Here is a 22,365-nt window from a genome sequence, read left to right as displayed (position 1 = left end):
TAAATCTCATAGGAGCTAGGATGAAGAAGCTATCTCTCTTTCAAATCAGGTGATCCTTGTTTTCCTATTTGGGAATATGACAATTTATTTGTCATTCTAATCAAACCAGGATGAATCGCGATGTAAGAAGCTTGATATTGATACAAAAAGTAGTGGAGAATCACTAGGAAGTTGAATAAATCTCATAGGAGTTAGGATGAAGAAGCTATCCCACTTTCAAATCAGGTGATCCCAGCTTTTGTGTTTGGGAATATGACAACTTCTTTGTCATTCTAATCAAACCAAGAGAATCGCGATGTAAGAAGATTGATTTTGATACATAAAGTAGTGAATAATCACCAGGAAGTTGAATAAATCTCAGAGGAGTTAGGATGAAGAAGTTATCCCAAATTCAAATCAGGCGATAATTGTTTTCCTGTTTGGGAATATGAGAACTTATTTGTCATTTAAAAAAAAACAGGATGAATCGCGATGTAAGAAGCTTGATTTTGATACATAAAGTAGTGGAGATTCACTAGGAAATTGAATTAATCTCATAGGAGTTAGGATGAAGAAGCTATCCCACTTTCAAATCAGGTGATCCCAGTTTTTGTGTTTGGGAATATGAATACTTCTTTGTCATTCTAATCAAACCAAGATGAATCGTGATGTAAGATGCTTGATTTTGATACATAAAGTAGTGGAGAATCACCAGGAAGTCGAAGAAATCTTATAGGAGTTAGAATGAAGAAGCTATCCCACTTTCAAATCAATTGATCCCAGTTTTCTTGTTTGGGAATATGACAACTTCTTTGTCATTCTATCAAACCAGTATGAATCGCGATGTAAGAAGTTTGATTTTGATACATAAAGTAGTGGAGAATCACTAGGAAGTTGAATAAATCTCATAGGAGTTAGGATGAAGAAGCTATCCCACTTTCAAATCAGGTGATCCCAGCTTTTGTGTTTGGGAATATGACAACTTCTTTGTCATTCTAATCAAACCAAGAGAATCGCGATGTAAGAAGATTGATATTGATACATAAAGTAGTGGAGAATCACCAGGAAGTTGACTAAATCTCATAGGAGTTAGGATGAAGAAGCTATCCCACTTTCAAATCAGGTTATCCCAGTTTTCCTGTTTGGGAATATGACAACTTCTTTGTCATTCTAACAAACCAGGATGAATCACGATGTAAGAAGATTGATTTTGATACATAAAGTAGTGGAGAATGACTAGGAAGTTGAATAAATCTCCTAGGATTTAGGATGAAGAACATATTCCACTTTCAAATCAGGTGATCCTTGTTTTCCTGTTTGGGAATATGACAACTTATTTGTCAGTCTAATCAAACCAGGATGAATCGCAATGTAAGAAGCTTGATGATGATAAATAAAGTAGTGGAGAATCACTAGGAAGTTGAATAAATCTTCTAGGATTTAGGATGAAGAACCTATCCTACTTTCAAATCAGGTGATCCTTGTTTTCCTGTTTGGGAATAAGACAACTTATTTGTGATTCTAATCAAACCAGGATGAATCGCGATGTAAGAAGCTAGATGTTGATACATAAAGTAGTGGAGAATCACTAAGAAGTTGAATAAATCTCATAGGAGTTAGGATGAAGAAGCTATCCCACTTTCAAATCAGGTGATCCCAGTTTTTGTGTTTGGGAATATGACAACTTCTTTGTCATTCTAATAAACAAGGCTGAATCGCGATGTAGGAAGTTTGATTTTGATACTAAAAGTAGTGGAGAATCACTAGGAAGTTGAATAAATCAGGTGAAGAAGCTATCCCACTTTCAAATCAAGTGATCCTTGTTTTCCTGTTTGGGAATATGACAACTTATTTGTCATTCTAATCATACCAGGATGAATCGCGATGTAAGAAGCTTAGTGTTGATACATAAAGTAGTGGAGAATCACTAGGAAGTTGAATAAATCTCATAGGAGTTAGGATGAAGAAGCTATCCCACTTTTAAATCAGGTGATCCCAGTTTTTGTGTTTGAGAATATGACAACTTCTTTGTCATTCTAATCAAACCAAGAGAATCGCGATGTAAGAAGCTTGATTTTGATACATAAAGTAGTGGAGAATCACCAGGAAGTTGAATAAATCTCATAGGAGTTAGGATGAAGAAGCTATCCCACTTTCAAATCAGGTGATCCGAGTTTTCCTGTTTGAGAATATGACAACTTCTTTTTCATTCTAAAAAACCAGGATGAATCGCGATGTAAGAAGTTTGATTTTGATACATAAAGTAGTGGATAATCACCAGGAAGTTGAATAAATCTCAGAGGAGTTAGGATGTGTAGGGGATGGATCTAACCATCCCACAAGGCCCAAGGAATAGAAGGCCTGGCCCGGACCAAAGAAAGCGATGGCTCGGATAGTCGGCTTAAAAGGTCAGTCTCTCGGCTCGCTTCTAGAGTACCTTGAGTCGACCGTCGCCGACTAAGAGGCATCCAGCTCGGTGACCGCTCGGATGAATACGGGCCTTTCGGCCCAATAAGGAAAGCCCACGAAGACGACATAAGCTAGGTCAAGAACGACACATCAGAGGACTATATAAGGAGAAGGAAGAGGAATGGGAAAGGGATCCGAAATCATCTGACTAACACTTGGCGGCTAGATTAGGGTTTTCACCTTTACTTCATCTTGCCGTTATTTATACTTTTCCGGTCGCTCATCGAGTTACCGGCCTCTTCTCTGTCGCATTCTCTTTACTTTTCTTGTAACCGACTGAACGTTTCTTCCGACCATAATAAGGCGTCTTTGTTAAACCCACATCTCCTTTATCACCGTTTTCCGATCAAACAGTTGGCGCCCACCGTGGGGCCTCTTTAGCAAAGTAACGTTAGTACTATGGTTGTCAGCAATGACAGTTCTTCGTCAGGCGAGGAGCGCGAAGCTCTCGAGGTGATGCCGGCTCCCGAGGTGACACCTACGCCTACACCAGTAACTCCGCTACCCCCTCCTACAAGAAGCGGCGCAGAAGGCGGCGGTCGACCAAATCACAGCGATAGCAAAAATACTCGCTCCTATCGCTGCAAACGCCGAAGCTTCAACGGCGCAGTACCGTCGACACCTGTTCGCCACAGAACGAACCACCAACATAGCACCTACGCGGGACAACGACAACCAAAGCGCCGGTAACGACAACCTAAGCGCCGGTAACGACATCAACGCACACACCGCAAGCGAACTAGCCGCGTTGAAACAGTCGGTCCTTGACATCAACTCGAAGATCCACCAGGTGACGACCTCGGCGCCCCAAATCGAGCACGTACTCGCGGAATCTCTTCGTACACCCTTCACGCAAAGGGTCACCGGCGTACGGCTCCAGAAGATGGAGAAACTTCGTCTTCCAACCTTCAAAGGTCTCTCCGACCCTTCTACTCATGTCACGTCCTTCAACATAGCGATGCGACGCGTAAATCTGACCGACGAAGACAAAGACGCCGGCTTTTGCCAACTCTTCGTCAAAACCCTAGAAGGACCGGCCCTTACTTGGTTCACAGGCCTCAGAGAAAACTCCGTCGATTGTTTCCACGACCTCTCGACGGCCTTCCTGAAGAATTATATCATGTTCACCAAACAAGAAACGACCATGTCAGATTTGTGGAACCTCACTCATACCAGCGGCCAAAGCCTCCGCGACTTCATGGAGAAGTTCAAGGCTATCGTCTCGAAAGTTGATATTCCTGACCATATCGCTGTCGAGTCTCTGATGAACACTTTGCACGTTGACTCCACGTTCCGTCAGGATCTTTACCGATACCTGACAAAATCCGTTTCCGACGCCATCGCTCGCTCGAACAACTTCATCCGCATGGAAGAAGACACAAGAGCAAAGTTCGCAAAAGAAGCAGCAGCGAAACAGCGACCCGCCCGAACAAACGACACCCGCCCTGAGCCCCGCCAGCACTCCTCCGGTGGGAATACCACTCAGAAGCGAGGCTACGTTAGCTCGGTCGGCGACGAGGAATCGCCAAAAACAGCAGCCGTCACGCGAGAGAAAGCCTGGAACCACTGGGATCGAGACTCCGCTCCGAAGCAATCAAAGTCGTCCGAACCAGCGAGTTCAAACTCCGAGGAGCCAAAGAAATGGTGCCTCTACCACAAAAGGGATTCCCATGATACGAAGGAATGCAAGGTCCTCATCGGGCAGTTTTTCGACGGGATCACTAACGGGACAATTCAAATGCCCACCTCTCCAACGACACCGAAAAACACCAAAAGTTGGAGTAAGAACAAGGAGAAGAAGGCACAGAAGTCTCAACAGAACACGGCCCCGAGCGAGGAAAGAGCAAGCCCTGAGCGCACTCCTGTCGCTGGTGACGAGTGGAAGTCATACTCTCTCGCCCTTGTGACTCCTCTGACGATGACTCCTCGACAGTGCAACCAGATTTACGCGACAAATTGAACAGCAAAGTTGAGCAGTCTCTCACTCCCCCGACAACAGATAAAGACCTGCGCACCCTATTGAAGCGAAAGAGCGCTACGAACGAACACGTAGGAAGCGCCGACCTCCGTGCGACCATCTCAAAATCCAGCGCCCGGAGAATAGGTCAAAACGGCGACCTTCGCGACCAGCTCAATTCAAAGGCCGACGACCTGCGAATCCAACTCAACCGTTCGAAAGGGTCCGATCTGCGACGACGTCTCGAATCAAAAAAGAAAAAGCCCGCAGAAACTCCTAAATTCGAGAACACAACTGATGATTTGAGGAAGCAACTCGAATCAATGCGAGCTACCCGCACCCCGCACATTAGCGTCATAATGGGAGGATCACCTCCTTGCGGTGACTCAGTTCGAGCCGTCAAAGATTACAAACGACAAGCAACCACCTCCAAGAAGTGGCCTTCTCCAGTCGAAAATGATCACCAGATCACTTTTTCGGCACTAGATACCAAGGGCGTCCACATGCCACACAACGATCCTCTCCTCGTCGACCTCGACATCGGAGAATGTCTAGTCGCGAAAGTCCTTATCGATACCGGCAGCTCAGTCGATCTCATCTTTCGCGACACACTCGACAAAATGGGAGTCGATTTAAGAGATATGAAGCCTTCCTCTCGCACGCTCACTGGCTTCAACGGAGCCTCGGAGCAAATGATCGGAACAATTCGTCTTCCAGTATACGCAGGTGGTATAACCCGTACCGTCAAGTTCTCCGTCATCCGAGCCAAAGCACCCTACAATGCCATCCTCGGAACACCATGGTTGCATTCCATGAAAGCCGTTCCTTCGACGTACCATCAATGCGTCAAGTTTCCCGGCAAAGACGGAAAAACACAGACGATTCGGGGAGATCAACAAGCCGCGAGAGAACTGCTGATTGCAACTGTAAAGATGCAGCAACAGGCTTCCCTCGTCAACTCCGTCAGTAAACCACTCCACAAGATATACCTCCAGAAGGAGGAAGTTCGCGAAGTCGCAATTGATGAATCCGACCCAAGGAAAATCATCCGAGTTGGCGTCTACCTGTCCGACGACATATGTTCAAGGATCATCTCTTTCATCAAAGACAACGCTTCAACGTTCGCCTGGAAGACCTCCGACATGAAGGGGATCGACCCCGCAGTTACCTCCCATGAACTGCACGTCGACCCGACGTTCAAACCCATCCGACAGAAGCGACGGAAACTCGGTCCAGAACGATCTAAAGCAGTGAACGAAGAAGTCGACAGGCTCCTCGACGCGGGTTTTATTACCGAAGTTCGATACCCCGAATGGTTAGCCAACCCGGTCGTCGTCAAGAAGAAAAACGGCAAATGGCGCATATGCGTCGACTTCACGGACCTCAACAAGGCATGCCCAAAGTATAGTTACCCACTTCCTCACATCGATCGTCTCGTCGAATCAACCGCTGGTAACGAACTCCTAACCTTCATGGACGCTTTCTCGGGATACAACCAGATCTTGATGCATCCCGATGATCGCGAGAAGACAGCATTCATCACCGACAGAGGGACTTATTGCTACAAGGTGATGCCCTTCGGGCTAAAAAACGCCGGCGCGACTTATCAGCGACTCGTTAACCGAATGTTCGCTGATCAGCTTGGCAACACCATGGAAGTGTACATTGACGATATGTTAGTCAAATCGCTCAAGGCCGACGACCACCTAAATAACTTACGCGACTGCTTCAAGATCTTGAACGACTACGGGATGAAGCTCAACCCGGCCAAATGTACCTTCGGTGTCACCTCCGGGGAATTCCTCGGCTACATCGTCACTCAGCGAGGAATCGAAGCTAACCCCAAGCAGATCTCGGCGATTCTCGACCTTCCAAGCCCGAAAAACAGCCGCGAAGTGCAGCGACTAACGGGACGCATAGCAGCTCTCAACAGGTTCATCTCGCGATCGACCGACAAGTGTCTTCCCTTCTACGAGCTACTAAGGGGAAACAAGAGGTTCGTCTGGGATGAAAAATGCGAAGAGGCGTTCAATCAACTCAAGCATTATCTCACGACCCCACCCGTACTATCGAAGCCAGAGGCCGGCGACACACTGTCTCTCTACATCGCCGTCACATCCTCCACCGTCAGCAGCGTACTGATTCGAGAAGATAGGGGAGAACAGAAACCAATCTTTTACACAAGTAAAAGAATGACAGAGCCGGAGACGATATATCCAACACTCGAAAAGATGGCCCTAGCCGTCGTCACCTCGGCCAGAAAACTGCGACCCTACTTCCAGTCGCACACAATCGAAGTACTGTCCAACCAACCACTCAGAACGGTTATGCAGAATACTAACCAGTCGGGACGGTTGACCAAATGGGCGATGGAGCTGAGCGAACATGACATCGTGTACAAGAATCGCACAACAGCAAAGTCACAGGTCCTTGCCGATTTCTTGATCGAGTTGACGCCAGAGCTGGAGCAAGACCTCATCCTACCAAGTGTAAACTGGATCCTCCACGTTGACGGTTCATCCACGAGTAAAGGATCAGGAGCAGGAGTGCAATTGCAATCACCAACAGGAGAACTCATTCGGCAGTCATTCAGTTTTGGTTTTGCGGCGTCAAACAACGAAGCTGAGTACGAATCCCTCATCGCGGGGCTCCGTCTCGCCAAGGCGGTGAAAGCCAAAAGAATCAGCGCTTACTACGACTCTCAACTCGTCGTAAGCCAATACCTCGGTGATTACGACGTCCGCAACGAAAGGATGGACGCCTACCTCAAACTCGTCCAGGACCTTACGCGAGACTTCGAGTTCTTCGAACTCACGAAGGTTCCTCGCGGAGAAAATGTTTGTGCCGACGCCCTCGCCGCTCTGGGAAGCAAGCTACACGACCAAGTCAAGAGGACAATCCCAATCCACAAAATCGAGAAACCGAGCATCGACACGAAGGCAGAACAGGCCGCGATTATAGCAGCGATCAACGACGCGATGGACATCGACGAAGCGGAATCTCCTTCGCAAGATGATCACCCAACAGATTGGCGCAAGGAACTCATCGATTATCTCGCTGAAGGTTTACTGCCCGCCGAGAAATGGGACGCACGGCGACTGAAGCGACGTAGCGCACACTACGTTGTCATGGATGGGGAACTACACCGATGGACTGCAACAAAGGTACTACTCAAATGTATCGCCGGCGAAGAAACGAGACTCGTCATGGCCGAAACACACGAAGGAGCAGCAGGCAATCACTCGGGCGGGCGAGCTCTCGCACTAAAAGTTAAAAACCTCGGATTCTACTGGCCAACCATGTACGCCGACTGCGAGACATACGCGCGCAAATGCGATAAATGCCAACGTCACGCCAAAACCATACACAGCCCAACGGAGTTTCTCCACACCCTGACTGCTCCATACCCATTTATGCGATGGGGAATGGACATCATCGGTCCGATGCTGGCATCTCGACAAAAGAAGTTCATCCTGGTCCTCACCGATTACTTCACCAAATGGGTTGAAGCCGAAGCCTATGCCAGCATAACCGACAAGGAGGTGCAAAACTTCGTCTGGAAGAACATAATCTGCCGACACGGGCTCCCATACGAGATAATCACGGACAACGGTTCACAATTCATCTCGCATCATTTTAAGGGCTTCTGCGACAGATGGCGCATTCGACTCAACATGTCGACCCCGAGAAACCCGCAAAGTAACGGCCAAGCCGAATCGACGAACAAGACCATCATCGACGGTCTGAAGAAACGACTCGACTTAAAGAAAGGTTGCTGGGCAGACGAACTAGACGGTGTCCTGTGGTCCCACAGAACCACTCCTCGCGGAGCGACGAAGACTACACCCTTCTCAATGGCCTACGGCGTCGAGGCAATGGCTCCCGCAGAAGTGAACGTGACGAGTCTGCGCCGATCGCGAATGCCACAAAACGCCGAACTCAACCGCGACATGCTCCTCGACGCACTTGACGATATCGAGGAAAAGCGCGACCAAGCGTTACTCCGTATCCAGAATTACCAGCATCAAATCGAGAGCTACTACAACAAAAAGGTCATGTCGCGTCCTCTCGAAATGGGCAACCTTGTCTTAAGAAAGGTCTTCGAAAACACTAAGGAGTGGAAAGCCGGCAAGCTCGGAGCCAACTGGGAAGGACCATACAAGATAGTCGAAGTCATCAAGCCAGGAGTATACCGCCTCGAGACTTCAACAGGCGAAGCAGTACCGAGAGCCTGGAACTCCAAACATCTCCGCCTCTTCCATCCTTAGTCGAGGCAAACACCAACCCGAGTAAATGCGCCCCAAAGGCCACTTTTACTCGCCAAAAAAAAAAAAACGAGTAAATGCGCCCCAAAGGCCACTTTTACTCGCCAAAAAAAAAAAAAAAAAAAAAAACCCGAGTAAATGCGCCCGAAAGGCCACTTTTACTCGCCAAAAGAAAAATCGAGTAAATGCGCCTCAAAGGCCACTTTTACTCACAATCTAAGAACTACGAATGGCTTGATTCCCGCAAAGGGATACGTAGGCAGCCCAAAGAAAAAGGGTCCAGCCGAAATATAAAAAAAAAAAACAAAACCCCTCCCCGAGGAATCGATCTCCGAAGCAGACGATCACTTAAGCGATGCCTACACGAGCACGCCCCGGCTTCTCGAACAAATGTATCGGCACTCGCATCCCACGTTGAATACGTCCTGATCAGATACGTATTCACGGGAGTCGACCGTGTTGCGACCTAAAACCAACACGGCCGAGACAATGACTCCAATTCACCCTATAATTGACTAAGTAAGGTCTGGCCAACCAAACGCTTGAAAATTACGTTAGGATCGATTTGGAACCGTCAAAGTCGAGAACTCGTAATTAACGATGAAACTCAAAATGGCAAACGGTCGCGAGTCAAAGAGACCGACCAAGACAAAGTCATGACGAGCTTAAAACTATAATGATTCGACGTCTCGAACAGCATTTATACCGAACAAATAGAGTCACTTCGAATCTTGAGAAATCATGCATTTGATAGACAAGTCTAAGTTAAGTAAAACAGTTCAAATGACTAAAAGAGTTCGAGATGACAAAAAAACAAAAACAAAATAAAAGCCTCAAAGGCAAAGGTTCGAAAAGCTACAACAATGAGTCCTATGGGACTCAAAAGAAACAACACACAAGCGAAGCTAATCCTCTCGGTTGCTCTCGCGATCATTAAGGGCAGATAGCTCCGAAGCCCTGACACTCGACTCACGAGCAACGGCTTCCTCGTTACCTCGACGAGATCCTTCAGCCGAAGTATCCGAGAGCACAAGGACGGGAGAATCATCTTCAGCAGCGTTGGTCCCTCGATTAGGTGTCTCTCCCTCGAACGCAGCCGAAGAACCCTCAACAAAGGGCGTCGGGTCACCATGACGTTCTTCGATCGGATGGGGAGGCGGAACGAGAAGATTCGCTGCGGTTTCTGGGTCGATCAGACCGGCATTGGACCCGTAAGGGTCGAGACTCGCCAAAATCCGAGCATCCATAAATTGAGAATCCAGTACAAGAGGAGAAAGCGCAAGGTCTCCCTCGGGTATCTCGCCCACCTTGAGTTCCTCGGCCTCCTGCTCGTACTTCTTCTCTTGCTCCGCGAATATATCGATCGTGGCTTGCGAGATGTCGCTCCCGGCCCTCTTCAAGGCCTCAAGGCACTTCCTGGTCCCAAAGGCTTGGCTATGAAGCAACCGGGCCTTGTCGTAAGGACCTCGCCGTTCTTCTCGGGAGCGAATCCTGGCGAAGCGACGGTTAGCCTTCGCAGACATCTCAGCCTCAACTCTCCCCCTTTCCTTCGTCACTTCCAAGATCCTGGAATCCCTAAGGCGCTTCATCTCTCTTTCATGAGATGCAGCGAGCGAAGCCTTCTCACTCTCGAGCTCGGCGTTCTTCTGCTCGAGCTCATGGATAACTCCGCGAGATGCCACCAAATTGGCTTTGAGCTCATCCCTTCGAGCAATCGCGCGAGTAACCATCCCGTTAAGCCTCTCGTTAGCCTTTGATGCACTTAGCTGACGAGCAGAAGCTTCCTCTTTCTCCGCATACTCCTTCTTAGCCAGCTCGAGTTCACTCGAAACTCCTTTCCAGGCAGTGTCGTATTTTTCGATCACGACGTTCATCGCGCTATCTCCCTAAACGGACGAGGAGATGAAAATCGTAAGAGAGAGTTAAGTAACAAAACCAAAAAAAAAGGGAGAGATCGAAACGTTTACCAGCAGCTTTTGCCCTCGCAGCTTCCTCATACTCACTCCCGAAGATGAGGTCCTTCACGGCAGGTAAAGGTTTCGCCCTCCCCCTGAGTTGGCGAAGAAGCTCTCCGCACTTCTCGGGAACATACGCCAGAGGGGCCGGCCCCTCGTAGTGAAAAGAGACCTTGTCTGGAAAGTTAGTCCCGGGAACCCTCCTTAAGACAGCGGAGCCGCGAGAAGACGTGCCGATCTGAACGGCCCCTTCCCCAGTAAGAACCGGGGCTCCCTCGCGAGGAAACGCCAGAATAGGAGATCGTACCTCATCGTCGACCTCATCGTTGTGCCTCCTCATCAAAAGCGGCGACTCTCCGCTATCTTCCTCGGAACCATCCGGAAGGGCGGCATTAAGAGAAGCCTCAGATCCATCAGCTTCCCCCGCATCGTCCTGTTCTCTCGAGACTTCAGCCTCAGAAACCTCCTCTTCAGGTTGAGTTTCTTCTTCTTCTTCTTCAGCTCCAGTCGGCTCTTCGGGATTCTCCGACTGCGCGTCAACAGACCTCTTAGTCTTCTTCCTCTTCTTCTTCTTCTTCTGATGTTCACCGGAAGGGGGAACGTCGCTCGCCTCCTCGGCACTCCCCTCGACTCCCGAGCTGCCCCTCTTCCTCTTCCTACCCTTCCCCGTATTTGCAGCACCGGAAGGGGGAACCTCGCTAGTACGAGGGACAGCCGTCGAAGGCCCGTCCCCGCTAGTCAGCCCCAGCTGGGCAGCTAGTATCGCGCTTAAGACAGGAAGAGTTCCCATTCTCTTTGCTTCGGAGACTTGCTTCTGGATGTCCCTCGGAAAGATGTCTAGTCTCTTCTTGCGAATAGGAAGAGCTGTCGGAAGATCAGATCTCCACCCTCCTGAAAACACAAGGCAGAAAGGTCAGCACGCGATAAATAAACCGTACGGTCGAAAGAATACCAGAAACGGCGAGAGAACACACTTCGAGCAATCCGGTCTTTAAGCTCGTAGGTCTTCTCGACGGTGATCTCGGACCAACGGTAGATTCTAAGAAAAGCGACGGCTTGAACGCTCTTCAGGAAATCCTCGGGATAGACTGGAGACGTAGGATGGCCAACTGCGAACAAAAGGAAAAGGAAGTTTCATTAAGATCAACAAAGTCAGACGTAGCTCGCGACAAGATACTCTACCACAAGAACGGTTCCAAAGAACCCGATAATCCTCCTGAGGAGGCTCCTCGAAAGCCGAGTCGTCGGATTTGAGGAAGAAATAAGAACGCTGCCAATTCTGCGTCTTGTTCGGATGACCGGCGCATACATTGCAGTTTGGTCGCATCTTCACCGAGTAGGTTCCATCCTTCATGTCGGTTATCGAGGTCATCTCCTCGAACGACCTGACGCTCATCGGCATGTCAATCTGCTCCGCTAAAACCGATAAGGTGACGGCCAGTCGCAGCGAGCCATTCAATAATTGGCTAATCGCGAGATCTCGCCGCCTAGCGTATGCGGTGATTAATCGCGGGATCGGGAACCAACAGTGAGTATCCTCCTGGAAGTAGGACTCGTATACCGTCTGATATCCAATCGGAGGAGACCAAGGCCTCTGCTCCTTCGTAGGGATAAGGAAGGTTACGCCTGTAGCACCCTTGGCCCGAAGAACCTTCTTCACGCTCCTCGGGGTCGACTTAGTCTCTTCTACGCCCTCCCAATCTTGACCGGCCACGAAGGCAGGGCGAAGTAAGTCAGGCAGAAGCTGCGGAAGCTCCTCGAAAATCCCGTCGGGATAGAAGGTCGTTGGGAATAACTCAGCTTCGGAGTCATCATTTCCAGGAGGATCGCCCTCCATTGGGCGAGCTCTCAAAGTAACCGAGTCAACAGGCATCGCCTCGCTCTGTCCGTCTCTCGCACACTCCGTCGCGTCTCTGACAGCGACATTCTCATTCCCTTCTCTCGCAAGCCTCGTAGCATCTGCGACCAGAAGCCTCTGGGAACGAGACAAATTGACGGTGTCCATCATCGCCGCATGATGAGTCGACTCGAGATCCCCGATACGACCTCCGTCGGGATTCCTTGCCGGCGTCGACGTCGCCGCAACCGACTTTCCTTTCTGTTGCCTCGATAATCTCTGAACCGACGACATGGTGAAGCAAGACGGCGAAGATCGCGTCGAACGAAGGCTATAACACTTAGAGAGATAAGGAAAGGAGAGAGAAAGTACCTTTGATCGCGGAGGAAACTTGAAGAAATGAAAGGGGATCCGCGTATTTATAAGAAGAAGAGAGGGAGGAACTCGAGGCGTCATCATTAGGTCTATTCGGGCCTAAACGGGCCTCGAAATTCCCCCTAAAAACCCAGCGGACCCTCGCGACGTTTCGACTCCTCGATGCATTTATGAAGGATAAAGGGGGGGAAATTCGAGGTGTCATGATTAAGCCTAAATGGGCCTAAATGGGCCTCGAGATTCTCCCAAAGATCCCACGACTCCCGCGACTTTCCGGCTTCTCATCTTAAGTAACCAACGGTTATCCTAAAATCGGCTAAACCGACAATTAACCAAGACGCGCCGATCAAAATCTGGGAGCCTGCGATTCAATAACTCCGAGAGAAGGTATTACCGCAGCCTTTTCTGCGACCCATCGACCCATCGCTTCAACCTCCCGACAGGACTTCTATTCTTTTGAACCTTCAAGTTCCAAAATCCATCATGAGCTAGGCGACTCTTCGCTCACTGATGGACCGGGGGGACTTACTGTAGGGGATGGATCTAACCATCCCACAAGGCCCAAGGAATAGAAGGCCTGGCCCGGACCAAAGAAAGCGATGGCTTGGATAGTCGGCTTAAAAGGTCAGTCTCTCGGCTCGCTTCTAGAGTACCTTGAGTCGACCGTCGCCGACTAAGAGGCATCCAGCTCGGCGACCGCTCGGATGAATACGGGCCTTTCGGCCCAATAAGGAAAGCCCACGAAGACGACATAAGCTAGGTCAAGAACGACACATCAGAGGACTATATAAGGAGAAGGAAGAGTAATGGGAAAGGGATCCGAAATCATCTGACTAACACTTGGCGGCTAGATTAGGGTTTTCACCTTTACTTCATCTTACCGTTATTTGTACTTTTCCGGTCGCTCATCGAGTTACCGGCCTCTTCTCTGTCGCATTCTCTTTACTTCTCTTGTAACCGACTGAACGTTTCTTCCGACCATAATAAGACGTCTTTGTTAAACCCACATCTCCTTTATCACCGTTTTCCGATCAAACAGGATGAAGAAGCTATCCCACTTTCAAATCAGGCGATCCTTGTTTTCCTGTTTGGGAATATGAGAACTTTTTGTCATCTTAATCAAAACAGGATGATTCGCGATGTAAGTAGCTTGATTTTGATACATAAAGTAGTGGAGATTCACTAGGAAATTGAATTAATCTCATAGGAGTTAGGATGAAGAAGCTATCCCACTTTCAAATCAGGTGATCCTAGTTTTTGTGTTTGGGAATATGACAACTTCTTTGTCATTCTAATCAAAACAAGATGAATCGTGATGTAAGAAGCTTGATTTTGATACATAAAGTAGTGGAGAATCACCAGGAAGTCGAAGAAATCTCATAGGAGTTAGGGTGAAGAAGCTATCCCACTTTCAAATCAATTGATCCCAGTTTTCCTGTTTGGGAATATGACTACTTCTTTGTCATTCTATCAAACCAGTATGAATCGTGATGTAAGAAGTTTGATTTTTATACATAAAGTAGTGGAGAATCACTAGGAAGTTGATGTTTGTACGGGATTCAGTTGATCAGAATAATAAACTTAGAAATGGGGTGACTAAAGACGCTTTTATTAGAATCAAACAACGGGGTTACAAGATTAATCGGGAACTAAGGAGACAAGATCAAAGGTTTAAGCAACAGGATCCAAGAGATGATTATGAAACCCTAGATCTAGCCGCTTAGTGTGTAGGTTGTCCAAAAGTCCCCTTTTCTTGTGCCTTTGTCCTTGATGCCCTAAGGCCGAGTACACGGGCCTCGGTACTGTTCTCCCTAAGCCGGGTATATTCAATCGGCTTAGTTAATCGGCTAAAAGTACTTTGGGGTCGAGCCGACATCTTTAGCCGCTGAGCCGACTAAACTCAGCCGAGCTTGCCAGGCTAGGGCCTGTTATTTGATGGGCCTTGTGGAGGGATGTAATCCATCTCCTACAATAAGTCCCCCCCTAGTTCACTTGTGAGCGGCTTATCGGTCTCAGTAAATTTGTGGGTCAGGTTCGTTCGTATAACAGGTCCTAATGCAGGCGACAGCTCGTCTCTTCGGTATGCGATTTTAGTCGCGCGCTGCATCTAGTCGCTCCAAGCTGCGACTTTCGTGATGCGTTGTGTTTCCCCTCCATTTCTGTCGTGACAGCATGTTTTACTCGGGAGGTGAACTATCTCGAACTAAGAGCTCGGATGGTTTTTTGACGGTTAACTCTGGTGAACCGGTTCGGATCGAAACCGGTGATTGATTTCGGTTGAATTTCCCGATTGGAAACCGGTTCAAGCGAGAAACTGAACCGTCGCGAGTAAGTTCTTGGGCATTTAGGCGGCCTTTAAAGCCCATTTAGGCCTTTGTAGACCTAATGATTACGCTTTGGAGAGTGTGCCCTCGTTTTTGCTATAAATAGGTGTCTCTCCTTTGCTTTCGTCATTCTTCTCTGCAGACTCAGGTATTCCACTTTCTCTTCCTTCTCTCTACTTTTATTTTCTCTCTCTAGATAAACCTTCTGTAGTGTAGAGTTTTCCGCTTAGGACCTAGCTGGTTTAGTCGTCCCCCCGAGTAGAAAGGATATGGCTTCAGGGAATCGATTATCGCGTGAGGAAAAACGAAAGGATATCGCTGCCTCGTCGAGCCCGGCTAGGATGCGGACGGCGGTCCGTTGGATGAGTTTGACATAATCCATCGTGACGCTCTGCGGGATACGGAGAACATGAGCCTTTCCCAGCGTCTTTTGGTCGCTGAAGCCCACAGGCAATTTCGCGAAGAAGCCGAAGGGAACGCTGAGGATGAGGGCGGACAGGCAAGTGGCGCAAGTGGCGCTGAAGCGCCTAGCCAAGTCGTAAGGCCCAGAAGACGGGCTCAACGGAGGGCTCGTTTCGACCAGTCAGGCTGTCTTCCCGCACCAAATAGTATTCGCTTCGACGAGATAGACTGTCGTCCTGTGATTTATCATCCTGGTGGGATTTTTTAAGAACTACCTTGGCTTCCTCCCGAAGTGTTACGCGATCCGCGAGTTCAATCGTGGGGAAACGTGTTCAGTTCCTGTTCTTCCGACGAGACCGTGAAGAATTTGCTAAGGGAGAATGGTGGCGCCGGCGTCACCTACCTCATTCCGTCTACCGAGCAGCGCCCATGGTCACCACCGGTCGGTTACCAATGCGTATACGAATCCTACTTCAAGGATCAGACTAAGCTCTGGTTCCCAATCCCTCGATTGATCACGTCGTACGCGTTTCGTCGGGACATCGCCATATCCCAGCTGCTAAACGGGTTGCTACGCATAGCCGTCTTGTTAATGGTTATGGCCGCGGAGATGGATATTTTGATGAGCGTGAGAGTGTTTGAAGAACTGACTTTCACGAAGGCGGAGCCAAACGGGATCTTTTCGATTAAGATGCGAGCAAATTACAATGTCCTGACGGGTCACCCAAACAAGACGCAGGATTGGCAACGAGCGTACTTTTACGTCAAATCTGATGAGCACGCCTTCGAGGAGCCGCCGGGGGACGATTATCGCGTTTTATGGAATCAGCAACTTGGTAGAGATTTGTCTGTTTACTCGTACTCCGGTTGTGGTTCTAACGCTTACCTTTTCTTTTTCAGTTCGTCATCCTAACACGATCGCCTATCCTGAAAAGTTCTTTGAGAGCGCCCAATTGATCGCGACGCACAGTCATCTCCGTTGGCCAGATCTTAGTCGGGAGTGGATACGTCGTCAGCAAGCTAGAATTGCTAGAGGTAAAGTTGCTGTTCACCTTAGGGAGATACTTTGAGCCTTTTCGTGACTTTCATATCAAACTTCTTTTTGCTTCTACAGTTGATTGGGAATCGAGAGTTCCTTGTGTACTCGGTCCTCGCAAATCTCGCCTCTCCTTGTTTACTCGGAAACAACAAAAGCTTCTCAACAAGGCCAGAGAGATGGAGGGAATTCCCGACTTGAGTGCTCTGCTAAAAGGGAAGCTTCAAATGCTCTCTTCATCGAAGTCATCTTCTGCCGGTGCCTCAGAGGTCAGGCCTGTTCCCGCAGATGGGGATGTGAACTCTGACCCGCCAGCTTAGAGTTCCCCGAAGAAAAAGGCCGACAAGGCCAAGAAGCCGGCCAAAAGGGGGCAGTCCTCCTCTCTCGAGGGGAGTGTTCCTTTGGAGGAGGCCCCATCCTCCGTTGATGCTTCTGAAGTCGCGGCTAAAAAGAAGAAGAAGAAAAAGGACAACAAGAAAAGGTCTCGTGAGGAGGCTTCTGTTGAGCCCCCGGAGACCTCGATGGCCGTAGGGGATGATGATGTGGGAAGACACGATCCAACCGATTCTACTCGGGGATCGTCTGAAGGTCGTCCCGAGAAGAAGTCGAAGAAGACGACCGCAGAGGATGATGGGACTTCTGCTCCTGAGGTCCCTTCTAAAAGCGGGGGACAGGCTACTGAAACCGGAGATGGTTCTCGGGATGAATCTCCGTTGAGTACGAGAGCCCTTTCTCCTTCTGCAAGGAAGAAGGGTGTTGAAAGTGGAGGTTCGCTTCCGCAGAAGGCGGGAAAAGGGTTCCCGGATCGCGTAGAGTTTTTGTACGATGAGACGACTCCGCTGGTACTAAATCCGCTTCAATGCGCGGAACTGACACGTCAGATCCGTGGTGGGACAAAAGAGTTGCCACCGATCGACGATCTGTACTTTAAGAAGGAGTACATTGATGCAGCCATGGCGAGCAAACAGGTAACTTCGCTTTCCCTTATTTCCCCTTTTCCTTTCTCATAAAATTTCTAAGTCTTTATTGTTTTATGCAGAGCGACGGGAGTATAAACTATCTCGTCGAGAAGTACGATAGTACTCTAAAGCAGACGATGGTCCAGCTGGGCGCCTCAGAAAAACTTGCGTGAACCAGGCTGGGCGTGATAGAGAGGTTTCGCGCGGAGAACAAGAAGGCTAGCGACAAAGCAGTCAAAGAGAAGGAAGTCCTCCGGGTCAAATTTGCAGAGCTAGAAGACAAGTTAAAGTCTGATCGTCTCGCCAAAAAGGATGCTCTGCGCGAGAAGGCTCGTTTAGAGCGGTTGGTCGCTTCTCTTGAGAAGGAGAAAACTGAGTTAGAAGGAGAGAGGGATGCCGTCGTTGGGACGCTGGTCAAGGAGAGACAACGCTTGAGAGACTCTAGGATTCAGCAGGTTACTCGCGAAAGGGTCAAAGTCCAGACAGCTATGGCAGACAAGTCTACTCGCTGCTTTGGTCGAGTAAAGGACTATCTGAACCGTCTTAACGCGTTGGAGAAGGCCAAGAGTTTATATGGGCAAGCTTCGGGAACCAAGAAGTGTCTTGAGGTGATAAGAGATAGCGGGACGGAGATCCCGCAGGAAATGATAGACATCTTCTCGGAGCACGTTCTCAGAAGCAGATTTCATCCTCTCTCCACTCAACCTCCCTTCCCGGTTCGTAAGCGAGGAATTGATGGGAACGCTTGATCCGTACGGATCGAATGTTGGTTTTATTGGCCATGAATCGGCTTCCCAACTGATCACTTCTCGTGAGGCCGCCGAAGATCCGACTGACAAGCCAATGATCGATATCACTTCTGCTCTGTCAAAGCGCATCACCGTCACTGAAGGAACTGCGGTCGAGGAGTGTTCCGACAAGAACGATCCCGAGGTAGGTGGCAACGCGATTCAAGAAGGAACAGGGGACGTAGCCGCTGAAGATCCGGTCTTGGTTTCCTCGTCTGAAGAATGGGAAGATGACGAGGGGGCGACCAGGAGGTGAACAGGTCGTTTCCGGCGCTTATCGAAGAAGCGGCTCTGAACCCGTCAGCCTCGGACCCTCTTGCGCAGATTGAAGGCCTCAATGCTCACGCTGCTGAAGAAACCGTGGAGTTGCTTTTCCCGGTTGTGTCGAACAAGGACGACCAAGACACGGTCGCTTGAACTTTTCCTTGTTGTATTTATTATTCGGATGCTATCATTCGTGGTCTTGATAGACCTTGTTGTTGTATGACTTAAATGTATATTTCTTTTTCCTTTTTGTTTTAGTCGGTGAGTTGCTGTGTTAAGCGTACTCTTAAGTTCACGTTTTCTGGTGTTTCCCTATCTGTACTTGCAATTTGTCTAAGTAATGTTTCAGTTATCTTTACAGTTTTGCGATATACTCGGCTAGAAACGTTAGATTTCTGAATCTTAGCTTTTGCAAATAGATAGAGAAACAAAACCGCTAAAAGGGGTTCGTTCAGGTCTTGTTGTATTCTTGATTTGAGGTTACGAGTAGGCGAGTATTCAAATTTCGAAAACAAGGAACTGAATCTAAGAGTGGAAGGTTCTTTCGTCCGTTTTCTTAGTGACGATCGAGTAACCGGGTAGCTAATCCGTTACGCGTTAGTCGAGAAAAGGCGAAGATTCACTCTGTTTGGCCGGTCAACGCTCTTGGGCGTAGGTGACTCGCGACCGTATGGTCCTTAGGCCAAGTGTCTGATCAGGACATAGCTATAGACAAAGGAACGTGAGCGTCCGCGTGTCCTCTGCTGGAGGATTGGGAGCCGTTGGGTATGAGAATCATTATTTACTCGATTGAGGTCTAAACAAGGTTTTAACTTTGGTTTTGTATAGCTGAACCTGTTATACAAAACCGCTAAAAGGGGTTCGTTCAGGTCTTGTTGTATTCTTGATTTGAGGTCACGAGTAGGCGAGTATTCAAATTTCGAAAACACGGAACTGAATCTAAGAGTGGAACGTTCTTTCGTCCGTTTTCTTAGTGACGATCGAGTAACCGGGTAGCTAATCCGTTACGCGTTAGTCGAGAAAAGGCAAAGATTCACTCTGTTTGGCCGGTCAACGATCTTGGGCGTAGATGACTCGCGACCTTATGGTCCTTAGGCCAAGTGTCTGATCAGGACATAGCTATAGACAAAGGAACGTGAGCGTCCGCGTGTCCTCTGCTGGAGGATTGGGAGCCGTTGGGTATGAGAATCATTATTTACTCGATTGAGGTCTAAACAAGGTTTTAACTTTGGTTTTGTATAGTTGGACCTGTTAAGGCTGCCTACGTACCTCGGTTGAGGATCAAGCCATTCGTAGTTCGTGTTTTCCCGAGTAAAAGTGGCCGTTGTTAGCGCATTTACTCGGTCGGGTAGAAGTGACCACGGGGGTGCATCTACTCGTTTTTTTTTTTTTTTTTGAAGCGGAAATACTCCTACGGGTAGAAGCGTCGTAGGTGCATTGAGTTCCATGATCGTGGGACTTCTTCGCCGCGCGACGTTTGGAGTCGGTATACACCAGGCTTTATGACTGATGATTTTGTAAGGTCCTTCCCACCTGGCGCCAAGTTTACCGGCGTTGAGTTCCTTAGTATTCTCAAACACTTTTCGCATGACGAGGTCACCGAGTTCCAGAGGTCGGGCACGGACCTTTTTGTTATAGTAACTCTCGATCTGATGTTGGTAATTCTGGATGCGCAGCAGAGCTTGATCTCGTCGTTCTTCTATCTCATCAAGGGCGTCGAGTAGCATCTCCTTGTTCAGCTCGATGTATTGAGGCATTTTGGAACGTCGGAGGCTTGAAACGTTAACTTCAGCAGGAGCCATGGCTCCGACGCCGTAAGCGAGGGAGAAAGGTGTCGATTTAGTCGATCCTCGCGGAGTTGTGCGATGGCTCCATAGGACTCCATCGAGTTCGTCGGCCCAATGACCCTTCTTCAGGTCCAGGCGCTTTTTAATACCATCGATGATAAGTTTGTTGGAGGACTCTGCCTGACCATTACCGTGCGGGTAACGAGGAGTGGAGGGGCTTAGCCGAATGTTCCATTTGCCACAGAACTCCTTGAAGTTGCCTGACATGAACTGCGATCCGTTATCGGTAACGATCTCATAAGGTAAACCGTGGCGGCAGATAATGTTTTTCTAGACAAAACCGCGAACTTCTTTGTCTGTAACTTGAGCGTATGCGTCAGCTTCGATCCATTTGGTGAAGTAGTTGGTGAGGACGAGGATGAAGCGTCTTTGGCGGGAACAGGGAAGTGGCCCTATGATGTCCATTGCCCATCGCATGAACGGGTATGGAGCGGTGGTTGTTCGCAACATTTTGGTTGGACAATGGATGCTAGGTGCGTGCCGTTGGCACTTGTCGCAGCTTCTCGCGTAAGACTCGCAATCTGCGTTCATTGTCGGCCAGAAGAATCCTAAACTCCTTACTTTGATCGCTAATGCACGTCCGCCCGAATGATTTCCGCCAGCGCCTTCGTGCGTCTCTGCCATAACCCTTGCTGTCTCGTCGCCATGGATGCATTTTAGGAGCACTTTACTTGCGGTCCATCGGTGTAGTTCATCGTCAAGAACGACGTAATGGGCGCTGCGTGTTTTTAGTCGGCGAGCTGCCCATTTATCTGTTGGGAGGTCTCCCCTCGAGAAGTAGTCGATGAACTCAGTTCTCCAATCAGGACCAAATCCGTCGTCGCCTGGAGTAGCGGGTCCGTTGATTGGGGAAACGACGAGGGTTTGGTCGGTTAGTATATCAATGCTTGGCTTCTCGATACGGTGTATCAGGATGGTCCGTTTAACTTGATCACGAAGCTTGCTGCCAAGGGCCGCGAGGGCGTTGGCGCAGACGTTTTCGCCTCTGGGAACTTTGATGAGTTCGAAGAACTTGAACTCTGCTGCCAGGCTTTGCACTAGTTTGAGGTAGGCGTCCATTCGGTCGTTGCGGACATCGTAGTCGCCGCTGAACTGACTGGCGACTAGCTGAGAGTCGCAATAGGCGCTTAGTCGTTTAGCTTTTACGGCTTTTGCTAAGCGGAGTCCAGCGATCAGAGATTCATACTCTGCTTCGTTGTTTGATGCGGGAAAGCCAAAGCTGAAAGACTGCCTGATTAGTTCTCCGGTTGGGGACTGTAATTGGACTCCAGCACCTGCTCCCTTGTTGGTCGACGATCCATCGACGTGAAGCGTCCAGTTTGAGCTTGGGAGTGTGAGATCTTGCTCCAATTCTGGGGCCAGTTCGACCAAGAAGTCCGCAAGAACCTGGGATTTCGCAGCTGTGCGGTTCTTGTAGGTAATATCGAGCTCGCCGAGTTCGATGGCCCACTTTGTGAGTCTGCCAGATCTGTTGGTGTTTTGGAGTATGGTTCGGAGAGGCTGATCAGTCAGTACCTCCACTGAATGTGACTGGAAATATGGTCGAAGCTTTCTCGCTGCTTCGACGACTGCTAAAGCCATTTTCTCCAGATATGGAGTATCGCGTCTCTGGCCCGGTCATGCGCCGGCTCGTGTAGAAGATGGGCTTTTGTTCGCCGCGGTCTTCCTTTATCAGAACGCTGCTGACTGCAGCTTGTGATACTGCGACATAGAGAGATAGAACATCACCGACGTCCGGCTTAGCGAGTACTGGAGGTGTTGTCAGGTATTGCTTGAGTTGAGTAAATGCCTCCTCGCACTTCTCATCCCAAATGAACTTCTTGTTTCCTCGCAGGAGATCGTAGAAGGGCAGGCACTTGTCGGTGGATCTAGAGATGAAACGATTTAGAGCGGCTATCCTGCCCGTGA

The 22,365-nt window shown here is 48.9% G+C and overlaps 2 protein-coding genes across 2 annotated transcripts; one reads left to right on the top strand and one right to left on the bottom strand.

Annotated features, from left to right (window-relative positions):
- The first annotated feature begins 15,570 nt into the window (after window positions 1-15,570).
- LOC125608614 (meiosis-specific protein ASY2-like) lies at window positions 15,571-18,307 on the top strand. Its single transcript, XM_048779039.1, has 7 exons — window positions 15,571-15,769; window positions 15,833-16,399; window positions 16,464-16,598; window positions 16,678-16,868; window positions 16,920-17,567; window positions 17,639-17,670; window positions 17,737-18,307. Exons 1-7 carry the CDS (start codon window positions 15,571-15,573, stop codon window positions 18,305-18,307), a joined length of 2,343 nt encoding a protein of 780 aa, XP_048634996.1.
- A 2,420-nt stretch (window positions 18,308-20,727) lies between these two features.
- Window positions 20,728-22,038, bottom strand: LOC125608613. The gene has a single exon (XM_048779038.1). It carries the CDS (start codon window positions 22,036-22,038, stop codon window positions 20,728-20,730), a length of 1,311 nt encoding a protein of 436 aa, XP_048634995.1.
- Between the last annotated feature and the right edge of the window lie 327 nt (window positions 22,039-22,365).

The sequence above is a fragment of the Brassica napus genome, chromosome A5 (genome assembly GCF_020379485.1).
Source record: "Brassica napus cultivar Da-Ae chromosome A5, Da-Ae, whole genome shotgun sequence".
Classification (NCBI taxonomy): domain Eukaryota; kingdom Viridiplantae; phylum Streptophyta; class Magnoliopsida; order Brassicales; family Brassicaceae; genus Brassica; species Brassica napus.
This window is presented reverse-complemented; position numbering and strand designations above follow the sequence as displayed.

Coding starts and splice junctions, on each gene's coding strand:
- LOC125608614 (XM_048779039.1), top strand. CDS start 15,571: ATGAGCCTTTCCCAGCGTCTTTTGGTCGCTGAAGCCCACAGGCAATTT. Junction 16,599..16,677: donor GCAAGCTAGAATTGCTAGAG/GTAAAGTTGCTG, acceptor TTGCTTCTACAG/TTGATTGGGAATCGAGAGTT. Junction 16,869..16,919: donor CTTCTGCCGGTGCCTCAGAG/GTCAGGCCTGTT, acceptor CCGCCAGCTTAG/AGTTCCCCGAAGAAAAAGGC.
- LOC125608613 (XM_048779038.1), bottom strand. CDS start 22,038: ATGGCTTTAGCAGTCGTCGAAGCAGCGAGAAAGCTTCGACCATATTTC.